Source organism: Dipodomys merriami, unplaced genomic scaffold, assembly GCF_024711535.1.
Source record: "Dipodomys merriami isolate MVZ:Mamm:240054 unplaced genomic scaffold, mDipMer1.0.p SCAF_6, whole genome shotgun sequence".
Classification (NCBI taxonomy): domain Eukaryota; kingdom Metazoa; phylum Chordata; class Mammalia; order Rodentia; family Heteromyidae; genus Dipodomys; species Dipodomys merriami.
Genome location: NW_027206179.1, coordinates 1,231,727 through 1,245,683, shown reverse-complemented (window position 1 = coordinate 1,245,683; position 13,957 = coordinate 1,231,727). Strand labels below are relative to the sequence as shown.

General features: G+C 50.8%; 1 protein-coding gene across 14 annotated transcripts in view; it reads left to right on the top strand.

The window, feature by feature from the left end:
- The window catches only part of Dnm2 (dynamin 2), a 71,080-nt gene that overhangs the window by 34,653 nt on the left and 22,470 nt on the right, over window positions 1-13,957 (top strand). For 9 of the 14 annotated variants that reach the window (XM_070002254.1, XM_070002260.1, XM_070002259.1 and 6 more), the window contains exons 5-10: window positions 1,091-1,189; window positions 5,651-5,811; window positions 8,147-8,289; window positions 10,005-10,140; window positions 12,025-12,092; window positions 12,562-12,700. In XM_070002254.1, the coding sequence (XP_069858355.1) occupies window positions 1,091-1,189; window positions 5,651-5,811; window positions 8,147-8,289; window positions 10,005-10,140; window positions 12,025-12,092; window positions 12,562-12,700 (746 nt within the window). Of the gene's footprint in view, window positions 1-1,090; window positions 1,190-5,650; window positions 5,812-8,146; window positions 8,290-10,004; window positions 10,141-12,024; window positions 12,093-12,561; window positions 12,701-13,734; window positions 13,874-13,957 lie in introns of all 14 variants that reach the window. The other 5 variants (XM_070002261.1, XM_070002248.1, XM_070002256.1 and 2 more) reach the window with 1 other exon arrangement.

The following is a 13,957-nucleotide window of genomic DNA, read 5'->3' as shown; positions in this document are numbered from 1 at the left end:
CCCCTGCCCCCCAGAGCCTCTCTGGGAGTCCAGACCCCATTTCTAGGAGCTACTTGAACCTTCCTCCCAGGTTGGTCTCTCTCTGTCAGAACATAATGAATCTCCATTTACTACAGAAGCTAGGTGGGTAAAGGGTGAGTTAATCAGAGCAAGCCGGGGGCAGTGATATTCGGGGGCAGTGGGGACTTGTGGCGCCCCCGGCCAAGCCTGTGTGGTGTCAGACTCTTCAAATAGCCATTGATCCATGAATGTTAATTAAGTAGGAGCCAGACCCAGTTTTGGCCTCTGGACATCCAGCAGTGTACAAAATCGACCTGCCAGGGAGAACATAGAGCCCTTGGATTAGAACCAGGGATGGGTGTCGTGGGGCTACCGGGATGACTCAGGATCCAGCGAAAGGAGAAAGGTTTAAAAAAGAGGCAAGAGGGCTGGGAAGGTGGCTCTGTGGTAGAATGCTTGCCTCGCACACATGAGGCCCTGGGTTCGATTCCTCAGCACCACATACACAGAAAAGGCTGGAAGTGGTACTGTGGCTCAAGCAGTAGAGCACTAGCCTTGAGCTGAGAAGCTCAGGGGCAGCGCCCAGGCCTAGAGTTCAAGCCCATGACCAACCAAAAAAAAAAAAAGAAAAGAAAAAGAGGTGCCGGGTGCTGGTTGCTCATGCTCACGAGGCTGAAATCTGAGGGTCATGTTTCAAAGTCAGTCTGGGCAGGAAAGTCCGTGAGACTCCTATCTCCAATAAGCCAGCAGAAAACTGGTAATGGTGCTGTGGCTCAAGTGGTAGAGCACTCGCCTTGAGCTGAAGAGCTGAGGGACAGTGCCCAGGCCCAGAGTTCAAGCCCCACAACCGACAAAAAAAAAAGGCAAGAGCTGGGGATGTGGCTCAGAGGTAAAGAACCTGCCTAGCAAGCCTCGTACTTAAAAACAAACAAACAAACAAAATCATCCAGCTGGCCATGCCATGTCCCCAGAGCATGGGGCAGTGACAGGAGCAATTGGACCCCAGATGGCTTAAAGTCACCAGCCTAGATTCCTTCCTCATGATGCCCTCTGACCTCAAGGCGCCCTCTGACCTCTGCTCTCCTTTCAGGCCTGCGGACCATTGGAGTCATCACCAAGCTGGACCTCATGGATGAGGGAACCGATGCCAGGGATGTCCTGGAGAACAAACTGCTCCCCTTAAGAAGAGGTGTGGCAGGACTGGGGGGCGGGGTTAGAGGGCTGAGTGTGCGCGTGCATGCATGTGTGCATACATATGTCTGTACTAGGGAAAAAACTCCAGGCCTGGCACTTTCTAGACAGGTGCTCTGCCCTATGAGTCATATCTCCCGTCTTTTTTTTTTTGACAGTCCTGGGGCTAAAAGTCAAGGCCTGGGCACTGTTCCTGAGCTGCTTTTGCTAGAGGCTAGCACTCTACCACTTGAGCTACCACTTCTGGCCTTTTCTGACTATGTGGTACTGAGGAATGGAACTCAGGACTTCATGCCTGCTAGGCAGGCACTCTAGCACTGAGCTACCTTCACAGCCCCATTTTGGTTTTTAAACAGTCTCGTGCATTTGCCCTATGTGGTCTGGATCACTGTCCCTCCTCAGCCTTCCCAGCGCTGGGACCATGGGCTGATCCACGTGCCTGACTGTAGTGGGTCATGAGATCTGTAAAGATGACACCATAGCTGGGTGACAGTGGCTCACACCTGTCATCCTAGCTACTCAGGAGGCTGAGATCTGAGGATCATGGTCCAAAGCCAGCCTCGGCAGGAAAGGCTATAGGACACTTCAGTAAACCACTCAATAAACCAGAAGTGGCGCTGTGGCTCAAGTGGTAGAGTGCTTGCCTTGATCTGAAGAGCTGGGGGACAGCGCCCAGGCCCAGAGTTCATGCCCCACTACCAACAACAACAACAACAAAAAATACATATATATATAGCTACTTAAGATTTCTTGAGGGGAGCTGGGAAGGGGGCTCAGTGGTAGAGCGCTTGCCTTGCATGCCTGAGGCCCTGAGTTCAATTCCTCAGCACCACATAAGCAAAAAGAAAAAAGCCGGAAGTGGTACTGTGGCTCAAGTGGTAGAGTGCTAGCCTTGAGCTGAGGAGCTGAGGGACAGCGCCCAGGCCCAGAGTTCAGGCCCCATGACTGGACCCAAAAAAAAAAAAAAAAAAAAAAGATTTCTTGAGGGCTTCTTACCAGCCAAGAAATGTTTTGCTTTGTTTTTTCCACTTGACTTTTTTGCTTGAGGCTGGTGTTCACCTCTTGAGCTACACACACCTCCAGTCTTCCCTTTGTTTTTTTTTGTTTTTTACTGGTCCTAGGGACCTGGGCATTGTCCATGAGCTTTTTGTTCAAGGATAGCACCGGAACTACAACTTCACTTTCCACTTCTTTTTTTTTTTTTTTTTTTTGTCGGTCGTGGAGCTTGAACTCTGGGCCTGGGTGCTGTCCCTCAGCTCTTCAGCTTAAGGCGAACGCTCTACCACTTGAGCTACAGCGCCACTTCCGGTTTTCTGGTGGTTTATTGGAGATAGGAGTCTCACGGTTTCTCCTGCCCGGGCTGGCTTTGAACCGCGATCCTCAGATCTCAGCCTCCTGAGTAGCTAGGATGACAGGCGTGAGCCACCAGCGCCCGGCTCCACTTCTTTGTTGGGCCTGAACTCTGGGCCTGGGCGCTGTCCCTCAGCTCTTCAGCTCAAGGCGAGCACTCTGCTACTTGAGCCATAGTGCCACTTCCAGCTTTTTCTGCTTATATGGAGCTGAGGAATCAATCCCGGGGCCTCATGCATGCACGGCAAGCACTCTACCACTGAGCCACCTTCCCAGCTCCTTTTCTTTTTTTTTTTTTTTTTTTTTTTTTAGGATTTGATTTTTTTTTTTTAATTTTTTTTATTGTAAAGATACTATACAGAGGGTTACAGTTACATGAGTGAGGCAATGAGTACACTTCCACTTCCTCTTGAACATTGTTACCCCCTCCATTGTTTTCCCCCTACCATCCCCTCCCTCCCTCCCTTCCCCAAGGTTCTTTTTTTTTTTTTTTTTTTGATTGTGATTAAGTGATTACTTAATTTCCGGAAATTCACAGTATTGTGGAATAATGATGCTCATTTAAAGTCACAAGTTCATTCTAACTTTCCTGGAGCAAATTGTCTATCACAGTCTGTAATATATAACGGTGCTCATATGTTATATACCATATATGTGATCAGCAGCATGGGGATATTTAGTAGTGGTTCAACCAGATGAGTGGGAGTTCTTTGTTTCTTAAGTCCTGTTAGTTTTGTCATATCACCTAACATTTTGGATTCATCATCCACTTATCAGGGAGACCATGTACTGTTTGTCTCTTCGTTCTTGGCTTACCTCACTCAACATGATTCCTTCTAGCTCCATCCATTTCCCTGCAAATGCCATTATTTTGTCATTTCTAATGGCTGCATAGTATTCCATTGTGTATAGATACCACAATTTTTGGATCCATTCATCTGTGGTGGGGCATCTAGGTTGTTTCCATATCCTAGCTATTGCGAACAGTGCTGCAATAAACATGGAGGTGCACGTGTCCTTGTATATTGGTTCCTGTTGTTCAGGGTAGATGCCTAGAAGTGGTATGACTGGGTCGTAAGGGAGGTCAATCTTTAGCTTTCTAAGGACCCTCCAGACTGCTTTCCAAAGTGGTTGTATGAGTGTACATTCCCACCAGCAGTGTAATAGCGTTCCTCGTTCTCCACATCCCCTCCAGCATTTGTCGTTGGCTGATTTGTGGATGTGGGACATTCTGACTGGGGTAAGGTGGTATCTCAGGGTTGTCTTTATTTGCATTTCCTTCACCACCAGGGATGATGAACATTTCCTCATGTGTTTCTTTGCCATTTTTATTTCTTCATTTGAGAAGTCCCTCTTTAGTTCCCTTGCCCATTTAGTAATTGGTTTGTTGGGTTTGGGAGGGATTAGTTTCTTGAGTTCCCTGTATATACAGGATGTTAACCCCTTGTCTGATATATTGCTGGTAAATATTTTTTCCCAATTAGTTGGTTGTCTTTCTAGCTTGGTTGCGATAGCTTTATCTGTGCAGAAGCTTTTTATTTTAAGGTAGTCCCATTTGTCGAGTCTCTCTCCAATTTGTTGTGACCCTGGGACTCTGTTCAGGAAGTTCCTTCCTGTGCCTATTAGTTCAAGTGTCTCTCCTACTCTGTCCTGCAGTAGTTTCAGAGATTCAGGTTTAATGTTAAGGTCTTTAATCCATTTTGAGTTGATGTTGGTGCATGGTGATAGGCTGGGGTCCACTTTTAGTTTTCTGCATGTGGCTGCCCAGTTTTCCCAGCACCAGCGGTTGAATAGGCTGTGTTTCTTCCATTGTATGTCTTTGGCTCCTTTGTCGAATATCAGCTGGCTGTAGGCCTGTGGATTTATTTCTGGATCTTCTATTCTGTTCCATTGGTCTTCGGGTCTGTTTTTGTGCCAGTACCATGCTGTCTTTGTTATTATAGCTCTGTAGTAGAGTTTGAAGTTCGTTTTTGTGCCAGTACCATGCTGTCTTTGTTATTATAGCTCTGTAGTAGAGTTTGAAGTTCGGCATGGATAGCCCTCCCATATTGTCTTTATCCCCTAGAATTGTTTTGGCTATTCTAGGTCTTTTGTTGTTCCATATGAATTTTTGGACTGTTTTCTGTATTTCAGAGATGTACGTCATTGGGATTTTAATAGGAATTGCGTTGAATTTGTATATTAGTTTTGGAAGTATTACCATCTTTACTATATTAAGTCGGCCTATCCAGGAGCATGGGAGGTCTTTCCATTTCCTAGTGTCTTCTGCAATTTCTTTCTTTAACTTTTTATAGTTCTCATTAAATAGTTCTTTTACATCTTTGGTTAGGTTAATTCCTAAATATTTTATTTTTCGGGAGGTTATTGTGAATGGGGTTGCTCCCTTTATTTCCCTCTCTTCCTGTACATTATCAGTGTATAGGAAGGCAACTGATTTTTGTGGGTTTATTTTGTATCCTGCTATTTTGCCGAAGTGATTTATGATTTCTAAGAGTTTGGGGATGGAGTTTTTGGGATCATGGAGGTATAGTATCATGTCGTCTGCAAAAAGGGATAGTTTAACTTCTTCTTTCCCTATGCGGATCCCTTTAATGTCTTTTTCTTGCCTTATTGCCCTGGCTAAGGGTTCTAGGACTATATTGAAGAGGCCCAGCTCCTTTTCTTAAAAAAAAATTGGAAATAAGATCTCAGGAATTTCCTGTCTGGGCTGGCTTTGGCTTTGAACTTAAATCCTCAACTCTCAGCCTCCTGAGTAGCTGGGATTACAGGCGTGAGCCACTGGACACCTGACCTTTTTTTTTTTGTTTTTGTTTTCAGTCTAGGGATGGAGCCCAGGGCCTCGCCCGTGCTAGGACAGTGCCCTAGCACTGGACTGCACCCACCTCCCGTACCTGCACCCCACCTTATGTACCTGCACCCCACCTTTGAAGCTCAGCTCTTTGACCTGTCCCACAGGCTGGGTGTGCTCTCTGCCTCCTCCAAACTTGTGTGTTGTGTTTCCTGCCTGTCTTGTCTCCCGTGTACATCCTTCATTTGTTAGCACTAATCTCTGAGATCCAGGCCCCAGCAGCCCTCCTGGCACAGCCCTGTCCTGACTCTCTCTTCCTAGGCTACATCGGCGTGGTGAACCGCAGCCAGAAAGACATCGAGGGCAAGAAGGACATCCGTGCGGCCCTCGCGGCCGAGAGGAAATTCTTCCTCTCCCACCCCGCTTACCGGCACATGGCCGACCGCATGGGCACTCCGCACCTGCAGAAGACCCTGAATCAGGTAAGCTGAGGACGTGGGGGTCGTCATGGGCGACGGTGCAGGCTGCCCACAGCACAACCACCTTCAAGCCGCACGCCCCGGCCTAGAGCAGCATTTTGCTTTAGCAAAAATAGATCCGGCCTGCATTTATTACTCTTAGAATGCCCTCATTTAATTCAGAGGAATAGTGTCTACTCCGTGGCTACCATTGTCAACGTGGCGGTCAAGATCACCATTATTTTCATTGGCATTGTAATTATCTAATCACATGCTCGGAAAGTGTGTACCCACAGTTCCTGGGGCTGGCGGCCTGAGGGAAGGGCACCCGGACTGACTGGGTTGCTGGCCGCACTCATTAGCTTAAGGGTTAGGGAGGGAGGTCCAGCCCAGCCTCTGAGCGCAGGCTCCTGACCCTGCGGTTCCAAGCCTCCTTCCTCTTGTCCATCAATGGAGAATGGGGATTGCTCTCACTTCTTCTTAGGGTTCACGTCCCAAGCCAGCACACAGCATGCCACCACATGAAAGACTACTTGAGCCACATAGACACTTGATTGTTTCCCTGATACTCTTTAGATAGGAAAACACCTGTGTGCAGAATCTTGTGCTCAGTATTGCAAAAATAACTAGGCAGATAAAGAAGTAGATAAATAATGGAGTTGGGCAATAGTGGCTCAGGCCTGTCATCCTATCTACTCAGGAGGCTGAGAGCTGAGGGTCGTGGTTCAAAGCCAGCCGGGGCAGAAAAGTCTGTGAGATGCTTATCTCCAAGAAACTACTCAGAAAAAGATGCAAGTGGCACTGTGGCTCAAGTGGTAGAGCGCTCGCCTTGAGCACAGAGAGGCTCAGGGGCGGTGCTTAGTTAGGCCCAGAGCTCAAGCCCCAGGGTCAGGGGAAAAAAATTAAACAAGTAAATAAACAATGTAAAAGGCAAATATGTTTCCAAAAGCTACACAGTACTAGGCCCCTGTTACTCCTTTCCTCCCTCCTTCCCTCCATTGCTTGATTTTCTTTCTGTCTTCCCTCTCCCCCCTCATAGATCCCCTTCCCACCCCACTGGCTTTGCTCTGCTCAGCAGGATCGTGGGGAGCCCCGAAGCCTGCAGTGAAAGCCCTCCGGCCTCCTCTTCTCCTCCCTCCCCTTCCTCCTTTCCCCTTTCTCTCAGAGCTAACCCACTGTTCTGTGTCTGGGTTTTCCTCCAGTAGCAGTATATTTGGGGGGTCCACCCCTATCCTTTGGATGCATCCCTATCTCTCTTTAAAGACAGTGGCCAAGGAACAAATTCATGGAGTTCCAACCCAGAGCAAAGGAGCTGGGGATGCAGCTCAGCGAGCAGAGCGCATGCCTGGCCTGCGGGGAGCCCCTGGGCTCCCATCCCGAGCACTGAAAATAGAAAATCAAATTGCAGGGCTGGGAAGGCGGCTCAGTGGTAGAGCACTCACCTACCATTCATGAACCCCTGGGTTCTATTCTTCAGCACCACATACGCAAAAAAAGCCGGAAGTGGTGCTGTGGCTCAAGTGGTAGAGTGCTAGCCTTGTGCAAAAGAAGCTCAGGGACAGTGCCCAGGCCCTGAGTTCAAGCCCCAGGACTGGCAAAAAAAAAGAAAAGAAAATTGTACCAATAAAAGCCAGAAGGGGCCAGGTGCCGGTGGCTCACACCTGAAATCCTAGCTACTCAGGAGGCTGAGATCTGAGGATTGAGGTTCAAAGCTAGCCCAGGCAGGAAAGTCTGTGAGACTCTATCTCCAGTAAACCACCAGAAAACTGGAAGTGGTGCTGTGGCTCAAGTGGTAGAGTGCTAATGCTTGAGCAAAAGAAGCTCAGGAACAGCACCCAAGCCCAGAGATCAAGCCCCACTACCAACCAAAAAAAAAAAAAAAAAAAAGCCAGAAGAGGAGCTTCAAAGCCGGGGAGCTGGGGTGGGGCGGGGCTGCAGGGGTCCCCTCCCAGCTCCATTCCATACTCCAGCCTCCCACGACTCCCATGTTCCTCTTTTCTTCTATCTGGATCCTGATGCGAATCCTGCCACTGAAGCTACACCCTCACTCCTGCCCTCCCTGTCCTTCATGGAAAGGCGCCCCGCAGATGGTGGCCCCATCAAGGGCCTCGGGCTGCCTGGGGCCTGCGAGTAGGTGTCCCCGTGAAGTGTCACCCCCTGACCTACAGCTGCCGCCGCCGCCCCCCTTCCCCCGCCCTACACAGCCTTGTGGGTCCTTGCTGTGGCCTGTCTAGAGCTGGATGTTTCTGCCTCCGCCCAAGGCCGTGGGCTGTGCCAGGGTGAGGGGTGGCATCGGAAGGCATCTGGCCCCCCTGGGCCTCATGCTGCCCTCGCTGATCGCCCATCCTGTGCCCTGCAGCAACTGACCAACCACATCCGGGAGTCGCTGCCATCCCTGCGCAGCAAACTGCAGAGCCAGCTGCTGTCCCTGGAGAAGGAGGTGGAGGAGTACAAGAACTTCCGGCCTGATGACCCCACGCGCAAAACCAAAGCCCTGTTGCAGTATGTGTTCCCTTCCCACCCCCAGCCCGGCCCCTAGCGTGCCGGCCAGGCCCAGGTCCATCCCGTCACTTGCTTAGTCCCGAGCATCTCAGTCATGGCGGTGCAGGGGACGGCGGTCGGTGGAGTTGGGGGAAACGAGGAGCAAATGAAAGCCAGGCAGGGGTCCTGCCCTGCCGTCGCAGCCACTCAGAAGTCTGAGGCAGGGAGGAGTACTCACATCCAGGAGCGTACGCCTGCCCTGGGCCACACAGAGAAAAGGGCAGGTGCCAGTGGAGCACACCTGTAATCCCAGCTACTGAGGAGGCTGAGATCCGAGGCTCACCCAACAGATAAATCCCAGAGACTCTTTTTTTTTTTTTTTTTCTTTTTGGGTCCGGTCGTGGGGCCTTAACTCTGGGCCTGGGCACTGTCCCTCAGCTCTTCAGCTCAAGGCTAGCACTCTACCACTTGAGCCACAGCACCACTTTTGGGTTTTTTCTTTTTGCTTATGTGGTGCTGAGGAATCGAACCCAGGGCCTCATGCATGCAAGGCAAGCGCTCTACCACTGAGCCACCTTCCCAGCCCCTCCCAGAGACTCTTATCTCCACCAAAAAGCCAGAATAGAGGTGTGGCTCAAGTGGTAGAGCCCCAGCCTTGAGTGAAAAGCTGAAGGACAGCACCCAGGCTCTGAGTTCAAACCCCAGTACACACAACACACCCCAACAATGGACAACACCGTGACATCGGGTTTGGGTGTGAAGTGTCATCAGCAGCTCTGTTGCTTTGTTTCCTTGGAGATTCTTGAGGTAAGGCTGCATGCATTACTCGATGAACTCTAGAAGCATCGTGTCATGGGATGGACTCTGCCCATCTGCCCATTTTGCAGATAAGGAAACTGAGGCCAAGAGGGGGTAGCCACAGCCCCGGCAAGGCCTCACAGCCCACGGGACTGGAGAACCCTCCTGACCTGGCAGGGGGAGGAGGCGGGGCATGGGGAAGAGTGGACGGGGCTGGCCTTCACACCCTACCATCTGCCAAAACAGCTGGAGCCTCAGGACAGAGGTGACAGAGCGGTGACCCCTGCAGGCCATCCGCAAAGTCAGCCCGATAATTGACCCCCTCAGACCCAGTGATGGAATAATGGAATAGGCTGCGAGTGTGTGCCGGCAGCGCGTGCGGGGTTCGTTCCGTCACGTTCATGTCGTGCTACAGCCACGTGCCACCTCCTTTGACTGTGGGTGTCTTTGTTTTTGTGGCACTCCTAAACTTTTTTTTATTGTTGTTGTTTTTGTAGGTTGTGGGGCTTGAACTCTGGGCCTGCGCACCGTCCCTGAGCTTTGCAGCTCAAGGCGAGAGCTCTACCACTTGAGCCACAGTGCCACTTCCAGTCTTCTGGTTGTTAATTGGAGCTAAGGGTCTCAGGGACTTTCCTGCCCATGCTAGCTTTGAACCGCAATCCTCAGATCTCAGCCTCCTGAGTAGCTAGGATGACAGGCATGAGCCACTGGCGCCCGGCCTAAGCTTTTCTTTTTTGGCTCAAGGCTTGCACTCTACCACTTGAGTCACAGCTCCACTTGCAGCTTAATTTTTGGTGATTCATCGGAGATAAGTCTCCCGGACTTTCCTGCCCAGACTGACTTCAACCCATGATCCTCAGATCTGAGCCTTCTGAGTTAGCTAGGATTACAGGCATAAGCACCAGCACCCAGCTTGACAATGTCCTTGTCTGTCCTAGGATGGTCCAGCAGTTTGGCGTGGACTTTGAGAAGCGGATCGAGGGCTCGGGAGACCAGGTGGACACGTTGGAGCTTTCGGGAGGCGCCCGCATCAATCGCATCTTCCATGAGCGCTTTCCCTTTGAGCTGGTCAAGGTGGGTGCCGCTGTGGGCTGCTAGCCGCCGGCCACCTCCCTCCCAGCCTGGGCCTGGGGTGGTTGGGTTGGAACATGGCGGAGGGTGAGAGGTCCCCATTAGCTTTCTTCTCAGAGAGGGCAGCTGCAAGGCTTCAGGCAGTATAGGTCAAAAGTTAGCCAGGTAGCCGGGTGCTGGTGGCTCACGCTTGTACTGTCAGCTACTCAGGAGGCTGAGATCTGTGAGGATCGCGGTTCAAAGCCAGCACTGGCAGGAAAGTCCATGAGACTCTGATCTCCAATAAACCACTAGAAAACCGGAAGTGACGCTGTGTGTCAAGCCTGTAATCCGAGCTCAGGAGGCTAAGCTATGAGGATCACAAGTTGAAACCAGCCCAGGCAGGAAAGTCCATCGGACTCATCTCTTATTAACTATTAGAAAACTAGAAATGGCGCTATGGCTCAAAGTAGTATACTAGCCTTGAGCTGAAGAGCTCAGGGACAGCGCCCAGGCCCTGAGTTCAAGCCCTACAACTGATTAAAAAAAAAAATCAAGGCCTAGGTTTGGTGCTCACTGCATTCACTGAACACGCGCCAGGCCTTGGGTTCTATCTCCAGTCTCACAAAAAATAACAACAGAGCCAAGCACGGTGGCTCACGCCTGTCATCCTAGCTACTCTGGAGGCTGAGATATGAGGATCACAGTTCAAAGCCAGCCCAGGCAGGAAGGCCAGGAGACTCTTAGCTCCAATAAACCACTCAGAAAACGGGAAGTGGAGCTGTGGCTCAAGTGGTAGAGCGCTAGCCTTGAGCTGAAGAGCTGAGGGACAGTGCCCAGGGCCAGAGTTCAAGCCTCACAAGGTAAATAAATAAGTAAATAACAAAAATGCACTGCAACTGATCGGTGATAGGAGTGTGGTTACCACCCTGAAATCGCAGGATACAAGGACACATAGTTTTCCTTTTGATTACCAAAGAGTAGGATACACACTTTTGATTCCCAAATTGTGGGTAACATATACCCACAATTAAAGTTAATAATCTATGCTCACCTTTATTCAAAAGAAAAAAATATATATATATACACATACATTCTTTTTTTGTTTGTTTGTTTTTGGTCAGTCGTGGGGCCTGAACTTGGCCTGGGTGCTGTCCCTCAGCTGTCCCTCAGCTCTTCAGTCAAGTCTAGTGCTCTGCCACTTGAGCCACCGCATCAATTCCTGTTTTTTCTGCTAATGTGCTGAGGAATCAAACCCAAAAATAATTCTTTTTTTTTTTTTTTTTTTGCCAGTACTGGACCTTGAACCCTGGCACTGAGCACTGTCCCAAACCTCATTTTGCCCAAGGCTAGTGCATTTCAAGCTTTTTCTGTGATTAATTAGAAATAAGAGTCTCACAGACTTTTCTGGCTGTGCTGGCTTTGAACCTCAATCCTCAAATCTCAGTCTGCTGACAGGCCTGAGCCACCATTGCTCTGCTACAGAAATAATTCTGAGGGCTGCGAATATGGCTTAGTGGTAGAGTAGTTGTCTAGCATGCATGAAGCCCTGGGTTTGATTACTCAGTACCACATACACAGAAAAGGCCAGAAGTAGTGCTGTGGCTCAAGTAGTTGAATGCTAGCCTTGAACAAAAGAAGCTCAGGGACAGTGCCCAGACCCTGAGTTGAAGTCCCAGGACTGGAAGGAAGGAAAGGAAGAAAGAGAGAGAGAGAGAGAGAGAGAGGGGAAAAAAGAAAGAAAGAAAGAGAATTCTGAAAAGATGCATGGGGGATGCTAAAGGCTTTGAATTAGAATTAGAAGCTGGGATCCATCTTCTGCCTGATGAATCTACCTTGTGGGACCCCTGCACCTCCTGTTTGTGGCCTGCCTCGGGAACCCTGTGTGTGCCCCTTCTGTCTTCTCAGATGGAGTTTGATGAAAAAGATCTGAGACGGGAGATCAGCTATGCCATTAAGAACATTCATGGTGTCAGGCAAGTTCTATGGGGAGCACCCCTTCCTCTCAAGCCAGTTGGGATCCCCAAATCTTAAGCCCACCCCTCCAAGTCTTGAGGCCTTCAGAGGGCTCTGGGGGTGATTGTCATAGCTTTCAGCCTGTCTGTGTGGGTGTGATGCTGGGTGTTGAGGGCGCGGCGCTGGGGGAGGCGGGGGGTCCCAGGCCTTGAGGTTTGCCTTTTGGCCACCCCAGTAAATATACCTAGGAAGTTTGCCGTGGCTTTGTCTGCGGCCGATGGGGACAGAGCAGAGTCCCCTTGGGTCCCCTTCTTATTCCTGCTTCACCACCGTGGTCCACCTGGGAGCTCCCCAGCCAGAGTCAGGTGTCCAGCCCCAAGGGTTAGCAGGGTCTGGCCCTGAGGGGTGGGGAGGGCATCAGTGGTCGCTGACCTGGCTTTGTCTCTCTCTGACTCACCTCCCTGCCCGCTGGGTTGGGGCGATTTTTAGGACGGGGCTCTTCACGCCCGACTTGGCGTTCGAGGCCATTGTGAAAAAGCAAGTGGTGAAGCTGAAAGAGCCCTGTCTCAAATGCGTCGACCTGGTTATCCAGGAGCTAATCAATACCGTTAGGCAGTGTACCAGTAAGGTATCGCACCTGGACGGCACCCACAGCGGCTTGGTACCACGTCCCAGGGCCTCTCTATGCTCCTGGGAGTCCCCTGGGGCACCCCAGCTCCTAGAGCTGGCCAGACAGGTGGACAGTGGGACAGGCCTCCTGGGACCTGATACCAAGCCTGGCATGTGTTCTGCTGGAATTGGGCTTGTAGCTTTCGCTGCCTTCTGGGAAGCATAGAGGATCCCTCCCCACCACCCACCCCTCTCTACCAGCCCAACCTTCCTAGCCATCACCGCCTTTTTTGGGACAAAATGCCCAGCAGCTTCTGGCTTCTTTAGAGCTGGCCCCTTCTCTGTACCCCCAGTGCCGGCACGATTTGGATGCCAGCAGTGTAATGAATGATCGCTGACCACCGCTGGGCAAAACTATCTGGGCTCCCAAATAGCCTGGCCAGCCTGTCTTCCTGTCACCCAGGGGGCCTGCCCGGGAGGGAGGGCCTGGTCCCCAGGGTGGTACCCCTCTATCCAGCAGCTAAAGTGCTTCACGGTGGGCAGTCTTGCTTGTGTGACCTCCAAATCCCCAGCGCTCGGGGTTGGCAGGGCATTTGTGCTTGCGCCTTCTGTGTGAAGTCTGGAAAGAGCCCCCATTTGCTGCTTCATTAGCTTCTTCATAAAAAAAAAAAAAGTGGGGGAGAGGGAAAAGAAAGCAACCTAGACAGGCACTGATTGGCCTTTGCCTGTCTGACGTCATCCAACATCATCCAATGCCACAGATGGGATCGTGTTTGTGGTCTCCGCATGCCTTTGCTGCCTTTGGGACAACCACATTCCCCCTGGCACTTGCGTAAACTCACCAGATTCCACCCCTCCCCTCCCTTGCCTTCTTCCCACCCCAGGCCTCTTTGAGCCGAAGCAGCTTCGGGGCAAATGTGGGCCCAGGCTTCGCCATGCACATACTAACCAGCTGATTTCTCGTTTCTTCTCTCTCTGTCTCCTGTCCTGTGTGTGTGGCCTGCACTGTCCCTGGGTGTCTTTCCACCTCGTCCCACTCTCCGTCTGACCCAGGACGGGGCTCTTCACCCCCGACATGGCATTTGAAGCCATTGTGAAAAAACAGATTGTAAAACTCAAAGAGCCAAGTTTGAAGTGTGTTGACCTCGTGGTCTCAGAGCTGGCCACAGTCATTAAAAAATGTGCCGAGAAGGTAACAGGTTTTGTTCTCTATCGCCTCCGCGTCAGTCTCCCATCATCTCCCCGCCATTCATGACCTCACCCTGAGCATCTAGAA